Source organism: Pongo pygmaeus, chromosome 1, assembly GCF_028885625.2.
Source record: "Pongo pygmaeus isolate AG05252 chromosome 1, NHGRI_mPonPyg2-v2.0_pri, whole genome shotgun sequence".
In the NCBI taxonomy this organism is placed as follows: domain Eukaryota; kingdom Metazoa; phylum Chordata; class Mammalia; order Primates; family Hominidae; genus Pongo; species Pongo pygmaeus.
This window is the reverse complement of record NC_072373.2, coordinates 93,897,221-93,911,918: the sequence shown is the minus strand read 5'-3', so window position 1 is coordinate 93,911,918 and position 14,698 is coordinate 93,897,221. Positions and strand designations below refer to the sequence as shown.

Sequence of the window (14,698 nt, the reverse complement as noted above, 5' to 3'; positions counted from 1 at the left end):
GCTCCTTGGCACTGTTAAAGCACTTTGAAAGGGCAAGAGCAGCTTCCTCTGCTGGAGGGAAGCATGCTGTGAGGAGCATGAGGGTGGAATCCACCTGTGCCTAACATAGTGCCCGGGCAAGTCTCTGCTGAGGAAGGCTTTCAGCAGTCAAAGGTCCTCACCGTGCCAACTCTCACCCCCAACACCATTCTGGTTTGAACTCAACCTTGGGTGGCATTTCTATTTTTGTGTCCCAGAATCCCTCCTGAGGCTTCTAGCTGGGCAACCCCTCCTTAGTGTGGGCTGGGGCTGCCTCCTTCTGACAGAACAGTTAGAAGAAATTCTCACCTGAAAACCCCACCTGAAAACCCCACCTGAGACATGTGGAAGTGCCCCGCCCCGCAGGCCGCCCCCCATTCTTCCCTGCTGAGATGAAGCACTGCCTCTCACCCTGATGGGGCCTTCCCATCCTCGCGGCACCAAAGAAACCAAAACCCACGCCGAAGTATCAGAAACGTGTATTCTTTTTCTTTTAATAGTAAACCTCTTTACAACAAATATAGTGAAAGAGTTTTCAAACAAAACTCATAAGAATCTCGAGGACTTTGTCTTTTCTTATTGTGTAGAATACTAAGAAAGCATCACCATACAGCACGAAAAGAAATATTGAAAACAAATCAACAGCCTCACACTTGGACTCGCCCTGCCCCAGGACCCAGGAAGAGCCCCAGGAGTGTGGGTGATTGTCAGGTGTGGGGGTGGCGCACCTCCATGGCCCGTCCTGCCCCTCCCTTCCTCTTCCTCACCACCTCCCTCCCTCTGGAGAATGGGGAAGAGGAGAGAATCCAGATTCTCCATTCCAGCCTCCCTCCCCCCATACAAATACCATTCCTTCTACCAACTGCTTTAAGGGGTGGGGAGAGGCAGCAGAGGGGAGAACAAGGAGTTCCCAGGCTCCATGTCTCCTCCCCTCCGCGAAAGCCTAAACTTACCCCTCACCCCACCCCAGGGGATTCCAAAGAGTCAGTTAAAAATATATAGAGATATAGATATTTCTAGATACACTTTTACATTTCTGTCTCTCCAAACAAATAAATAATCAGCAAGAGAAGGTGCATTACTTCCTTCCTGTCCAAGGTGGGGAGGGCTGGGAGGGGGTCAGGGGTCAGTCTTGCTGCACTGAGTGTGCTGTTGAGGGGGGAGGATGGTGTGCTCCATTGAGGTGGTGGGGGGGGGGTCCTCTTGCCCACTGTCCCTGAAAGCTGTGGGAAACCTGGGGAGGGGGAGGGCCATTAGATGACTCCAGTGGTTACTTTGGCAAATGCCCAGTTCTTCAGAGGGAGTGGGTGGAGGCAAATTTGGCTTGAGAGGAAGAAGACATTAAGTCCCCATCTGAGGTCTGGGTTCCCAGGGACCCATTCATCTGGCCGCCCAGGAGCCCCTACCCACAAGAGAAACCTTCAGATACTGAACTGCAGAAATGTCACATATTCACAGACCACCCCGTCCCCAGGGACAGAGAAGAAAGGACACTGAAACATCCACACATGGTAATCAAAAGCCAGGTTTGCCTTTATGAGGCAGAGGGCAAAACTGGTGAATATTGCACCGTGAACTGCAGGGGCCCTCACCCCCACCCCGTGTTTAATGGTGGCCAAGCCCAGCCTAGAAAGGTGGGCAGACTAATGGTGGGAATAGCCTGAGAAGGGAAGGCCATTCATTCATTTATTGAGCACCTATCATTCAACTATTCACCCATTCAGCATTTACTGAGTGCCTACTATGTGCCAGGCACTGGGTGAGGCTCTGGGGATGCATGCATGAACAAGATTACACCCTGGCTTCTTTCAAGCCCTGGATCGAGGCTCATCAGTTTTTGAAACTCCCTCTAGAAGCCTGCAGGAGAGGTGGGAAGGCTGGACATGCTGCCCCCACCCAGTCAGCGGATTGGGGTTAAGAGTGAGTAAGAACGGATCACTGCTCAGCTGAGGGAGAAGCTTCACGGAGGAAGAGGGACTTGAGTTTTGCTCTGAAAGCAGGTCTGGGGTTGGGGAAAGAGGGTACTCCAGGAACTGTGTGTCAAGTGTGGGCGACTAAGTGGACATATGTGGGTGGAAGCAGAGGTCCCTGGAGGGAGAGGCCCTGGCAGAGGTAGGGCTGCAGGGAGAAGCACAGAGGGCTGCCAATCCCCCCAACTGCAGTTCGATGTGTCAGAGATGAGGGTGAACACAGGGAAAGGAGCAGGGAAGACGGGAGTTGGGGTCCCAGGGCTGTGGAGCTGGAGCAGCCAACTCTCCCTTTGTAAACACACACCAGGCACACTCAGACACAGAGATGCCCCTAGAGCTCCAGTCACACAGATTTGCATACACACCCAGCCAGGGTCAGAGACACACAGAGGCACACCCGTGCAACCAGACACACACATAAATACAAAGGTACACCCGTGCAATCAGACATACACACACACACACACACACACACACACATAAATACAAAGCTACACTCAGACACATAAACACCAGATGCCCTCATGAACACACTCAGGTACACGTGTGTACCTGCGTAGAGGCCCCTCTGCTTCTGGTTCCTTCCCTGCATCAAGTATGGGAATACTGCAAGAGGCTGGGTCATAGAGGTGGGCAAAGACGGTCGGCTAACACAAAACTGGGCCTTGTCTAACTCTACTCTCCAACTGGGAGGAAACCCCAAGGGAGCACCGCACCCCTTGGGCAGAGGAGCTGGGCTTGTGTGAAGGAGTGGGGCAGACAGTCTGCCTGCCCACGTCACCCCAGGCCAGGCCCCTTAGGGCGGGGGGTGATCCTAGAGAGCAGGCTGGGGGCCTGCCCCCTCTGGTTTGATCTCCAATCCTGCCTGAGGTCTCAGGACCCCGTGCTTCGGCTGCCCCTGGGCCCCTTGCCCACTGCCCCACTGAGGAGGCAGCAGGGAGGGGCGGACTCAGAGGAGGGGAGGGGAGCAAGAACAACAGCAGAAGAATCTCGTCTGTACAGTACGGGCCGTTTGAGTCATTATTATTACAATATACTTTGACAAAAATAGAATCTCATTTCATATCAATACAACAACAACAACAAAAAACAGTTTCCTGGACTGTTACACCGCTAACGTTTTCCAAAGGTCGCTATTTACAATTACAGTAGCCAAGAGGGAAGGTGGGATGCAGCCTGGAGGTGGTGGGACAAGGAGGTAGCCAGAGACAATGGGGGCGCCAAGAGCAAGGAGGTGGGGTCAGGAGCAGAAGGAGCTAACAGGAGAAGCTAGGGAGAGGGACCAAGGAGGAATGAGGGAGGTGGGACCTCTACGGACCCATCCGTAGGCCCTCCCACCCCACAGACCATCCCAGTGTTGACTCCCCCAGGTAGTGTGCGTGCAAGGCCAAGGACGTCCCCTCACCACACTCGCCCCAATGAAAGAGCTCTGGCCTGGAGCACCCCAGGGAAGTCCAGGCGGACTCTCGCCCCAGCCACCTCACTGAAGACCCTCTCCCCATTCTCCCTGCACATTGTGGCCAGCTTTACAGGGCTGGCGTCAACTGAGGGGTGGGGAGCTATTGCACTGTATATCTTAGAGAAAAGCTGGGGAAGGGAGGGGCCCAATTTGCCCCCTGCCTAGCCCTTCTGCCCTCCTCAGCCCTCTCCTCATGGCTCTCTGTCTTTCTCTCCAAATGTGCTTCCAGAGAGGCCCCCACCTCAAACCCCTGTCTCCAGCCTCAGATTCCCAGGCTGCCTTCCCAGCCCAAAGCTCAGCCAGCACCCACACACCTTGGGGGTGCAGCACACACAAGAATCAGCGCAGGTGTGGCACGTGTGTGTGCAGGGGCATTTGGGGGCCAGGCTTAGGTATTCTGCTCCATGTGCCTATGGCTACATGAACCCAAAAACAGAGACCCTTTTCAGAACCTCTGCCTCACTTTCCCCTTGAAACACAAACCCACCCAACAAGCCCACTTTGGGGTTTCAGTCTAGAGTGTGGGTTTCTGTTGCTTGGTAGTTTTTTGGTTATTTCCCTCTATCTGGGGGTGGGGTGGGAGGGCTCCACATGCAGGGCTCGGCACCTGTCCTTTCCCAAAGGCCTATTGGGCCCCCCACCCCCTTCCTGCAGCATATGTGTACAACGTGCAAAGTGTCCCCCCTTCCCGCGAAAAAGAGAGCCCCCCAGCCAGTGAAAATGGTGGGGGGTACAGAAAGAGGGGATGAGAGCATCCCCCTCTCCAAAGCGAGAATCCAAATTAAAAAAAATATAATAATAATAATAATAATATAATAATTATACACAAATGTAACCGTCAACAGGACACGAAGCACAAGAAAGGAAGTGGGGGTCGAGCGGGAGGAGCCCGGGGCAGGGAAGGGCGGGCGGTGAGATTGTCAACTCTTCATCAGGGAGGCTGAGAGGAGGGGAGTGGGAATCGTCACTTTAATGTCTGTGAAGAGAGGAGATGGAGAAGGGGGTGTGAGGGGGTGGCCCAGGCTTCGGGTATGCACCCCCCACTCCCCTCTCCCCATAGGGCCAGGATTCTAGTGGCAGGGCCAGCTGTGAGGGGAAGAAGTCATCGAGCAGAAGGACTGATGCTGGAGGGAGGGAGAAGATGGGCCTTTGGCAGGTGTGAAGGGGTGTTGGTGCTGCCCTAGAAGGGCTGGCGGAAGGGGTAGCCGGCCACAAGGCCTCTTGGGTGGGAAATAAAACAGGTTAGGGGGCAAGTGGGGCAGTCCCTGGGTGTAGCAGACACTGGCAGACAGGAAAGGTGATGCTACAGTACCCAGGTATCAAGCCGCATCCTCTTCACAGCTGAGCCCTCAGCCTCAGGCTCTGGGGCTGGGCGCAGCAGGCCCAGTGTGGGCCCGAAGTCCCCCCGTCCGTCATCCCGGTCCCCCGTCTCATAGGATCCCCCGGCTGGGCTGCTGAGACCATCGCCAGGCTCAGGGCGGGCAGCTGGGAACACAGCTGGAGGGGGAGGCGCAGGGCTGCGCTCACGGCTTGGGGACACCGGTTCTGACTTGATGCTGATGTGGGGGTGGGTGGTGACTGTGAGGGCAGCACCCACGTGGGGCAGGGGGCTGCCCGGGCTGGAGGCAGGCAGTGGAAATGGGGTACAAGGGATAAAAACAGAGGGGGTGAGTGACAGAACAAGTGATAGGACACCAGACAGAAAGTGAGAGAGAACAGAGGATGAGAATATGGGGGATGGGGTGTTGGGGAGAGGCAATTGGATGGAAAGTGATCAGAAGAGGGTCGAATGAAGGGAAGAGAAGGGAAATAAGAAATATTAGTTCTCTGTCCATCCCATGTCATCTTCTGCAACACAGGGCCCCCCACCTCCCACCCCCTACCCTGGGGCTGGCTCTCAGAAGGGGTTCAGGGTGAGCCTCTTCGGTCTGTACAAGAGACCCCAGGGGTGCCACTGTTGCCTAACAGACTGTGCAGTGCACAGACTCATAGGATGTCCACTAGAGCCCTGCAGGGAACCCAACTCCCAAGAGGTCCCTCCTCTTCCCGCTCCTCAATTCTCCCTTCCCACACACTCACATGGAGTCTCCCCAAGACTCACATGAGGTTGCTGAGAGATACAGGGACCAGGTGGGACTGTTGCTGAGGTGGCTGTTGCGGCTGCTGAGGCTGCTGTGGCTGTGGCTGCTGTGGCTGCGGTGGCTGCTGCTGTGGAGGCTGTGGCTGCTGCGGCTGCTGGGGCTGCTGTGGCTGTTGCCAGGCAGTGACATTGCCTAGCGACAGCCCCCCAGGTGAACTAAAGGCTGGTAAGGAGGAGAGCTCTGCACTGGTCAACTGGTAATCTGCATGGAGGAAAAGTGAGGATGAACCTGGAGTTGGGGAGAGCACACAGGCTCCTATGAGGGAGCTGCCTCCAGGAGGACTGTGGGGATGAGGGGACAGGGAGTGTGTAATGACAGATGTAAGGGATTCAAGAAGACCACAAAAATTCAGTGAAGATGGTACTCAGAGTTAAAGAAATCTAAGTCATAATAACCATGAGGTGCTGTGTTTTAACAGGATGAAAAGATGTGTGTGTGTTTTTTTTTTTTTTTTTTTTTTCAGATGGAGTCTCACTCTATTGCCGAGGCTGGAGTGTAGTGGTGCGATCTTGGCTCACTACAACCTCTGCCTCCCACGTTCAAGCAAATCTCCTGCCTCAGCCTCCTAAATGGCTGGGATTACAGGCACACGCCACCACACCCAGCTAATTTTTGTATTTTTAGTAGAGATGGGGTTTCGCTATGTTGGCAAGGCTGACCTCAAGTGATTCGCCCGCCTCAGCCTCCCAAACTCCTGACCTCAAGTGATTCGCCCGCCTCAGCCTCCCAAAGTGCTAGGATTACAGGCATGAGCCACCGCATCCAACCAAGAGGTGGTTTTTAAAAATAGTGTTGAACTTAAAAAAAAAAAAAAAAAAATCAGCTGGGCGAGTGGCTCATGTCTGTTAATCCCAGCACTTTGAGAGTTCAAAGCAGAAGGATCACTTGAGCCCAGAGTTTGAGACCAGACTGGGCAACATAAGGAGATTCCATCTCTACATGTAACTTAAAAACTAGCTAGGGTGGTGGCGTGCACTGTAGTCCCAGTTATTCAGGGGGCTGAGGCAGGAGACTTGCTTGAACCTGGGAGGTTGAGGCTGCAGTAAGCTATGATCATGCCACTGCACTCTAGCCTGTGGGATCTTGTCTCAAAAAAAAAAATAATAATAATAATAATGTGTAGGTATCACTTTCATAATAACAATTAAAAATAAAAAGATGGAAAAAGATAAGTAGAGAAGGTCTATGTCTAACCGTCGTCTTTTTTCACCTGCCAAGTCTCCAATTGCCTTTTTTTTTTTTTGGTTCAGTCTCTGTAGAGACTGTCAAAAATTGCCAATGCCAATTATATTTCAAGTCATCATGGTGGGTATTGGTAAAGTTTTCAATTAGCAACTATCACACCTTGAATAAGCCTCATTGGCTATGATATCCCACTGCCCAAAGCTCCAATTGCCTTTCTAAGGTAGTGGGGAGCCCTGCTAAAAGCTTGGTGAATAGGGCTTCAGAGGCAAATCACTGCAACTACTATTCTACCTCCAGCACAGCCCCCAAGCCTCCTCAACTGTCAATACCTAAAATTTATAGCAGCAGGTTTCAGCTGCTGTGCCCACACACACATGTAAACACAGAGGACACAAGTTAGCCCCTGAGGCCTCATGCCCAAGGGGCAGAGGGACTGCAAGGGTACCATGCCGGGAGCACAGCTGGCCAAGGTTCCAGCAGATCTCCCCATGAGGGGGTGTTCATTACGTCATAAAATGTCTACCTTCAAGAAGAAACTGATGTTTGCACTGTCACAGAATAAATAGAATCACGGAATGTTTCATGATTTACACAGCACTATTGTTTCATGCTGTATCCTGTTTGGGACAGTTTAGAAAATATCCTCCCTAGTTCAAGACCAGCCTGGCCAACATGGTGAAACCCCATCTCTATTAAAAATACAAAAAATTAGCCGGGTGGTGGCGCGCACCTGTAATCCCAGCTACTCGGGAGGTTGAGGCAGGAGAATTGCTTGAACCTGGGAGGTGGAGGCTGCAATGAGTGGAGATCGCATCACTGCACTCCAGCCTGGGTAACAGAGCGAGACTCTGTTTCAAAAAAAAAAAAAAAAGAAAGAAAGAAAGAAAGAAAATGTCCTCCCTGAGGCTGTACTGTGGTAGTGGGAGTGCTGTGATAGGGAACGCACCCCTCAATCATCCCAATACCCCACCACTATGCTATTACTCAGGGAGTCATTTGCTCCAGCCCTTTGTTTTTATGCAGGGAAGATAGTATTATCTCTGCAATATAGCAATAAGGTTAAAGGCATGAGCTATGAGGTCAAACTTCCAGGCTACCTCCACTTAGGCCATGTGACCTTGGGTAAGTTACTTACTCTGCCTATAAACTGGAGGTAATAATCCTACTTACATCACACAGCTGTTGTGAGGACTGAGCAAGTTAATACACAAAAAGCATGTAGAACAGTATCTGGTTCATAGAAAACAATCAAAAGATTTACCTATTATTACTTTACAAATGAGGCAACTGCAGCCTCAAGTTTGAGGAACAGACTCCAGGTCATGGAGAAAGCCAGTGGCAGAGCTAAGACAGGACCCCAGGACTCTATTACCTTTAAATCTCTCTAGAGGGGGATCTGTGCTTGGCTCTAGTCTCCTAACGTTGGTCAGGAGTTTTGAAATGCTTATTGAAAAAGCAGAGCAAGGGCAGAAACGGGCCCTAGAGTCAACTATTTCTTTTCTTTTCTTTTTTTTTTTTTTTGAGACAGAGTCTCGCTCTGTTGCCCAGGCTGGAGTGCAGTGGTGTGATCTCCACACATTGCAGCCTCCACCTCCCAGGTTCAAGCAATTCTGCCTCAACCTCCCAAGTAGCTGGCGCGATCTCGGCTCACTGCAACCTCTGCCTCCCAGGTTCAAGCGCTTCTCCTACCTCAGCCTCCCGAGTAGCTGGGATTATAGGCGCACACCACCACGCCCGGCTAATTTTTGTATTTTTAGTAGAGACGGGGTTTTACCACGTTGGTCAGGCTGGTCTTGAACTCCTGACCTCGTGATCTGCCCACCTTGGCCTCCCAAAGTGCTGGGATTACAGGTGTTAGCCACCACGCCTGGCCAGAATCAACTATTTCTAACACTTGTTTTACAAACTAGGAAGCCAAGCCCAGAACAGTACAGTGCCTTGCCCAAGGTCCCTCAGTGAGTGAGTGGTGGAGACTAGCTCCCAGCCCTGCACTGTCCCACCAGATTCCAGCCCTATCTACTACTGGAAGGCTTGGCTCCCCAAGGAGGACCATGGCCCAAGGCCACCTGGCAGCCTACTGGTCTGCTCCCAGAGACACCACAGCCAGGCCTCTGCGGCCAGTGTCAACAAGGGGCCAGGCCCTCACATGAGGCATTACCATAGCCCGATTACCCCCAGCCAGAACTTGAACTGCAGCCAAGGACTGTAAACAGTGAATAACTAAACAGCAATGTGTTCACTGGGGTTTTGTTTATACACCTAGGGTCACCTGAAAACACCTGCTGTTTAAACTGAGATCTGCTTAGCTGCTCCTGTAACAAGAGGAAAGGGAGCCTGTGGTCTCTGAGAGGAGATGAGAAATCTCACACACTTCCCAGCAGGGCTCCAAGGGCGGCCCAGGGGCAGAAACTGCTTTCATGCCAGAATGACAGATGAGAATCTTTAAGTCTAGCCTTCCTGAGTGCCGGTCCCAGGTTGGCTGACACCGACTAACTTTCGTCCTGCTTCACAAAAGACTGGGCCCAACAAGATGGCAGAAAAACAGAAAACCACCCTCACAGAGTACCTGATAAACAGCTCCAGAAAAGTGGTCTAAAAAGTGGTCTGAGCTGCCCTCCGCCAACTGTCCCTGTCCCCAGGCCACCTCACCCTCAGGGCTGGTTTTTCTGGTTGGGCTCCAGAGGCCCAGTGGCAGGGTGGGAAAAGCCTCATAGACCTCCTGTCTACCCACTCCTCTTACAGATGGGGAGACGGGCCCACAGCGTGTGTCTTCTGAAGCAGCCGTGTGTGAAGTTGCCAGGACACAGTAGCCTGGGGCTGGGCACACACATGGGTGCACACGCAAGGGAGAAAGGGCTCAAAGACACCTGGGTGGTAACTACACACAGACACACAAGCCAGAGTCTGGTCCCTCAACATGAGGCAGTCCCTCCAGCTCTCTTAACCTGCCACGAGGGGCTTTCCTACACAGAGGGCTGGGTTCTGGATTTTTCTTTTTTTCCCCTTTTTTTGAGACAAAAGTCTTGCTCTGTTGCCCAGGCTGGAGTGCAGTGGTGCAATCTCGGCTCACCGCAACCTCCGCCTCCCAGGTTCAAGCAATTCTCCTGCCTCAGCCTCCCAAGTAGCTGGGACTATAGGCGCGTGCCACCACGCTCGGCTAATTTTTTTTTTTTTTTGAGACGGAGTCTCACTCTGTCGCCCAGGCTGGAGTGCAGTGGCGTGATCTCGGCTCACTGCAACCTCTGCCTCCCAAGTTCAAGCGATTCTCCTGCCTCAGCCTCCCGAGTAGCTGGGATTACAGGCACATGCCACTACACCCCGCTTATTTTTTGTATTTTTAGTAGAGACAGGGTTTCACTGTGTTAGCCAGGATGATCTCGATCTCCTGACCTCGTGATCCGCCTGCCTCGGCCTCCCAAAGTGCTGAGATTACAGGCATTAGCCACCGCGCCCAGCCTTTTTATGTTTGAACTTTTTTTTTTTTTTGAGAGGGAGTCTCGCTCTGTCGCCAGGCTGAAGTGCAGTGGTGCAATCTCAGCTCATGGCAACCTCTGCCTCCCGGATTCAAGTGATTCTCCTGCCTCAGCCTCCAGAGCAGCTGGGACTACAGGTACGCGCCACTACACCCAGTTGATTTTTGTATTTTTAGTAGAGACGGGGTTTCACCATGTGGCTAGGATGGTCTCGATCTCTTGACCTCGTGATCCTCCTGCCTCAGCCTCCCAAAGTGCTGGGATTACAGGTGTGAGCCACCACGCCTGGCCTGGGTTCTGGATTTTTACATGTGGGGAGGAGGTGGGATTTTGTGGTTATTTGCACTGGTGGCTGGTTCAACTCTGGGAGGCTTGGGGAACGGGGAGAGGTTTATGAGTCTTTTGGTCCAGACTAAACTCATCATAGGAACTGGCCTGACATAACCATTCACATGTGAGAGAACCTGAGGAAGGCAGAGGTCTCTAGCTGGAAAGAGCCCAGGTTCCCCAGCCACATGAATGCTCTGAAACAAGGGGACAAGGCATTTCCTTATTGGCAAGTCCTTCTTGACACAGTGGCTTAGAGTACAGGCAAGGATGGCTGAGAGTATCACAGACTGTTCCTGTGCAGGTGTTAGTGGGTGGGTGACACAGGCCAGGATGGCCCTAGGGACCCAGGACAGCCCGCGCACTGGGTGTCCTATCTGAATTCTTATATCCAGAGACCTTTCTCATGTCCTTAAGTGACTCTTTACCTTCAGATCCCCTCTCTAACCTTCTTCCCTCTTCCTCCTTCCTTCCCCCATCATCATTCCAGCACCATGCCAAAATTAGAGGAGAGACGCTGTTCTTCCCCCTCTGCCTTGCCCTGGAGCCCCCATTTGGCTTTCCCAGGAAGCTAGCAAACTGACCCTGACTGTGCTTTCTCTCTGGTCTCCTCAGCCTCCCTGTCTCTTTTCTCCCTTATTCCTTCATTCTCTTCCAGGAAGCTTTTGTGAACTGACCACGTCCCCCTCACCACTCCCCATACCTGGAGCCTAGAGATTGGTCAACCTGAATGATCTGCAGACCTGCCTCTGTCCTGTCTCGTCCTCAGGCTGCAGGCTTTCTGAGGACAGGGGCTCCCTCCTCCATTAAGTACTATTTAAAAAATAAACAATGCTGGCCAGGCACGGTGGCTCATGCCTGTAATCCCAGCACTTTGGTGGATCACTTGAACTCAGGAGTTCGAGACCAGCCCAGGCAACATGGCAAAAACCTGTCTCTACTAAAGATACAAAAATTAGCTGGGCATGGTGGCGCATGCCTGTAATCCCAGCTACTCAGGAGGCTGAGGCATGAGAATCACCTGAACCCAGGAAGTAGAGGTTGCAGTGAGCCAAGGTCACAACACTGCACTCCAACCTGGGTGACAAGAGTGAGACTACCTCAAAAAAACAAAAACAAACAAACAAAAAACCAATGCCTAGTTAAATTTGAATTTCAGATGAAACAATGCATAATTTGTTAGCATGAGTATGTCTTTGGTGCTGGGCACAGTCGGTAGCACGCACTTTGGGAGACTGAGGCAGGAGGACTGCTTGAGACCAGGAATTTGAGACTAGCCTGGGCAAGAGAGACCTTGTCTGTACAAAAAAAATTTAAAAGTAGCCAGGCATGAGGGCATGTGCCTGTAGTCCCAGCTACTCAGGAGGCTGAGGCAGGAGGATCACTTGAGCCCAGGAGTTCAAGGCTCTAGTGAGCTAGGATGGCACCACTGTACTCCAGTCTGGGTGACAGAGTGAAACCCTGTTCCAAAAAAAAAAAAAAAAACCCAAAAATAAAATATGTCTTTGGGACATACATTAGCAGAAGAATGTCTTTGGGACATATTTGTACTAAAAAACTACTTGTTTTATCTGAAATTCAAATTTAAACGCATTCTGTGCTTTTATTTGCTAAATCTGTTAACCATAATTAGGTGGGGGCTCCCCCAAATCAATAGCTCTCCTCAGATGGGGTCTGTCCAGGGGATATCTAGCATTTCTGTCTGGTCACTTGCCTGCCCCAAGCCCAAGTGCACACATGCACATGTCACATGAACACTCACCTGTGTTGTAGGCAGTGGGCATGGAAGAGAAGGGGAGGCCCTGGCTGAGTAAACTCGGCGTTGCCACAGAAACCACTGGGGTGGTGAGCGAATGGGTAGACTGGGAGACCCCAAGGCGCTGGACATTGTTCTGTAGGAGAAAACTGTCCGTCAGGAGGTGGCTGATAGGTGGGCAGCTTTATGCTGGCCCTCCATCCCAAGGCGAAGGTGGGGTCCCTGAATCCCAAAGCCAAGGCGGGGTGCCTTAGCACGGAGGCCCCCACAGATATACAAACACACGTTGGTGCATTCACAGAGACACTCAGATCCATGGAGGGAAACATGCACACACAGATTCACTGACACCAACACACGTGCAAAGATGAAGGCACGTGTACTGGCCCTGTGGCCCCGGCACCAACACTTGCCCAGCCTCCCAGTGCAGAGTGAGGGAAGGGAGACATCGTCCATCCCCTGTCTCTCTGGAGCCCACTCTCCATCCATCACACCGCAGCACACGCTCCGGCAGAGGCGTGCTGGCATCTGCGAGGGGAATGTGGGGCCTGGCGTGGCGTGTGCCTGCGCGTATGAACACACGTGTGCGGGGCTGTCAGCTCCATCTGCCGCTGAGTCACTTGTTTATTCTAACTCCACGCTGGGGCCGAGACTGCCTCCGTGTTGGCCGCCAAAGCCTGCCTGCCTTTTCCAGCCTCTCTGGCCTCCCGTCAGGGAGTTGGGGAGGGAGGAGCCCCCGCCCCACTCCTGGCTGGGGGTGAGTATGTAAGTGTGTGAGACAGAGGAGGAAAATGAGCAGCTGTGCATGCCTCTGAGTGCCCGTGTCATGGACTAAGTGCAGGAGGGAGCACAGGGAGACAGGGGAGGTGGGAAGCCGCCACCAAGAAGGACAAGTCCAGCCTGGGCCTGGGCGTTGGCTTCCCCTGAAACACCAACTTCTCCTTCCAGCTGACCTCCCTCCTAAGAAGGATCCTGTCCTGGATCCCAAGAAGGCAGTGTGGGCCTGAGTGGAGTCAGAGGACTAGTGGGATCCAGCCCCCTAGTCCAGGGTCTAGTCCAGGCATCAGGGTGGGACCTCTGAGCTCTGGGCTGGCCCACTCCCCCTTGCACACGTACATACAGAGAAAGGTGTGTCTGAATGAATGTAACACCACATGCAGACATTCATGTACACACAGGCACACACACACACACGTCTGACCTCTCACCCCCACCCCATTCACCTCTGAATCCCACTTGGCACCTAAGCACAGCTCCTGGCAACTAAGCAAAGAAACAGCAACAGTCCACGCACAGGCGAGAGGCCAAGGACGCACACGTACTTCATGCTGGGGGACCGCAGAGCAATACCCAGAATTCAAGGCCACAGCAAACAGCTCACAGCCTCACTTACCAGATCTAAATGGTCCTCAGTCTGAGAGCAGAAATAAAACCAAGGGGATGTTCAGTCTCTGGCCGCTGCCCTCCCCCACACCTCTGTCCCCACAGCTGTTCCAGTCACCTCTCTGCATAAGAGTAGGATGGCTCTACCCAGCCTACAAAGGCAGAGCTCTTCACTGTCCTGACTCATTTCCAGAGATGCTCCATCCTGATCTCCACCAGTTAGGAAATGCTCACCATCTAATCCCCATCCCTCCTGCTATAGTGGCAAATCCTTTCTATGATCCTCCCCACCACAGAACCTTCTCTCTCACCTCCTGCCCCTTTTACTGCCTTCGGCTGGTACTTCTTGTGTTGCAACCTCTTAAAAGGCCCTCTGGGAAGAAAAAACTCATAAAAAGCCATGGTTCCACGATTTCTCTTGGGAAGTCCTAACTGCTGGCTAGCCTTCATCTCTCCTGCTAGAGGTCTGCTCTTTCCCCTGTCCCTACTCTTCCATTCCCCAGCCCCCACCCTTGGCCCAGACACCCACTTACCAAGTGATGCATTAACCCCTTTCCTGCCTGGGAAGTGATGACTCGCAGGTCGGGCTTGCGGCTGGGGGCTCCAAGCTGGGTGCTGTGGGTGGGTGGGGGTGGAGACTTGGCAGGGATGACCTTGTTTAGGCTGTTGCCATTGGCCACAGGGAGGAGGCCAGGGGAAGCCCGAGCACTGACGTAGCCATTCCCTGGAGAAGTGACAACATGAGGGTAAAAGGAAAAACATGGGCCTATCCTTCAGCCCTATTAACTTCCCCACACCAATACTTCTGTTACCCGGAACCTCTCAAAGCCATGCTTAGGCTTTGAGTGGGGGCTGAGCTAACTGATATTCCCTAAACACTTCATGTCTTGGGAATAATGGGAGGCAAGTACCCCTTACTCCTGAATCTTTAGGTTCGTTCCCCTAACTCCAAGCTACATGTAATAGGGCTTGGTGATGGGACTCTG

General features: G+C 52.6%; 1 protein-coding gene and 1 non-coding gene across 8 annotated transcripts in view; both read right to left on the bottom strand.

Moving 5' to 3' along the window:
* Nucleotides 1-485: 485 nt before the first annotated feature.
* Nucleotides 486-14,698, bottom strand: part of MEF2D (myocyte enhancer factor 2D) — a 37,797-nt gene continuing 23,584 nt past the window's right edge. For 4 of the 7 annotated variants that reach the window (XM_054482516.2, XM_063650338.1, XM_054482527.2 and 1 more), the window contains exons 7-12: nt 14,246-14,436; nt 13,723-13,743; nt 12,336-12,465; nt 5,549-5,789; nt 4,760-5,066; nt 486-4,423 (exon numbers count right to left, since the gene is read on the bottom strand). In XM_054482516.2, the coding sequence (XP_054338491.1) occupies nt 4,412-4,423; nt 4,760-5,066; nt 5,549-5,789; nt 12,336-12,465; nt 13,723-13,743; nt 14,246-14,436 (902 nt within the window). In that variant the 3' untranslated portion in view covers nt 486-4,411. The remainder of the gene's footprint in view (nt 4,424-4,759; nt 5,067-5,548; nt 5,790-12,335; nt 12,466-13,722; nt 13,744-14,245; nt 14,437-14,698) is intronic. The other 3 variants (XM_054482532.2, XM_063650350.1, XM_054482537.2) reach the window with 2 other exon arrangements.
* On the bottom strand, nt 6,839-6,976 carry LOC129022877 (U4 spliceosomal RNA). The gene has a single exon (XR_008496586.1). It is a non-coding gene; the product is annotated as a U4 spliceosomal RNA (small nuclear RNA).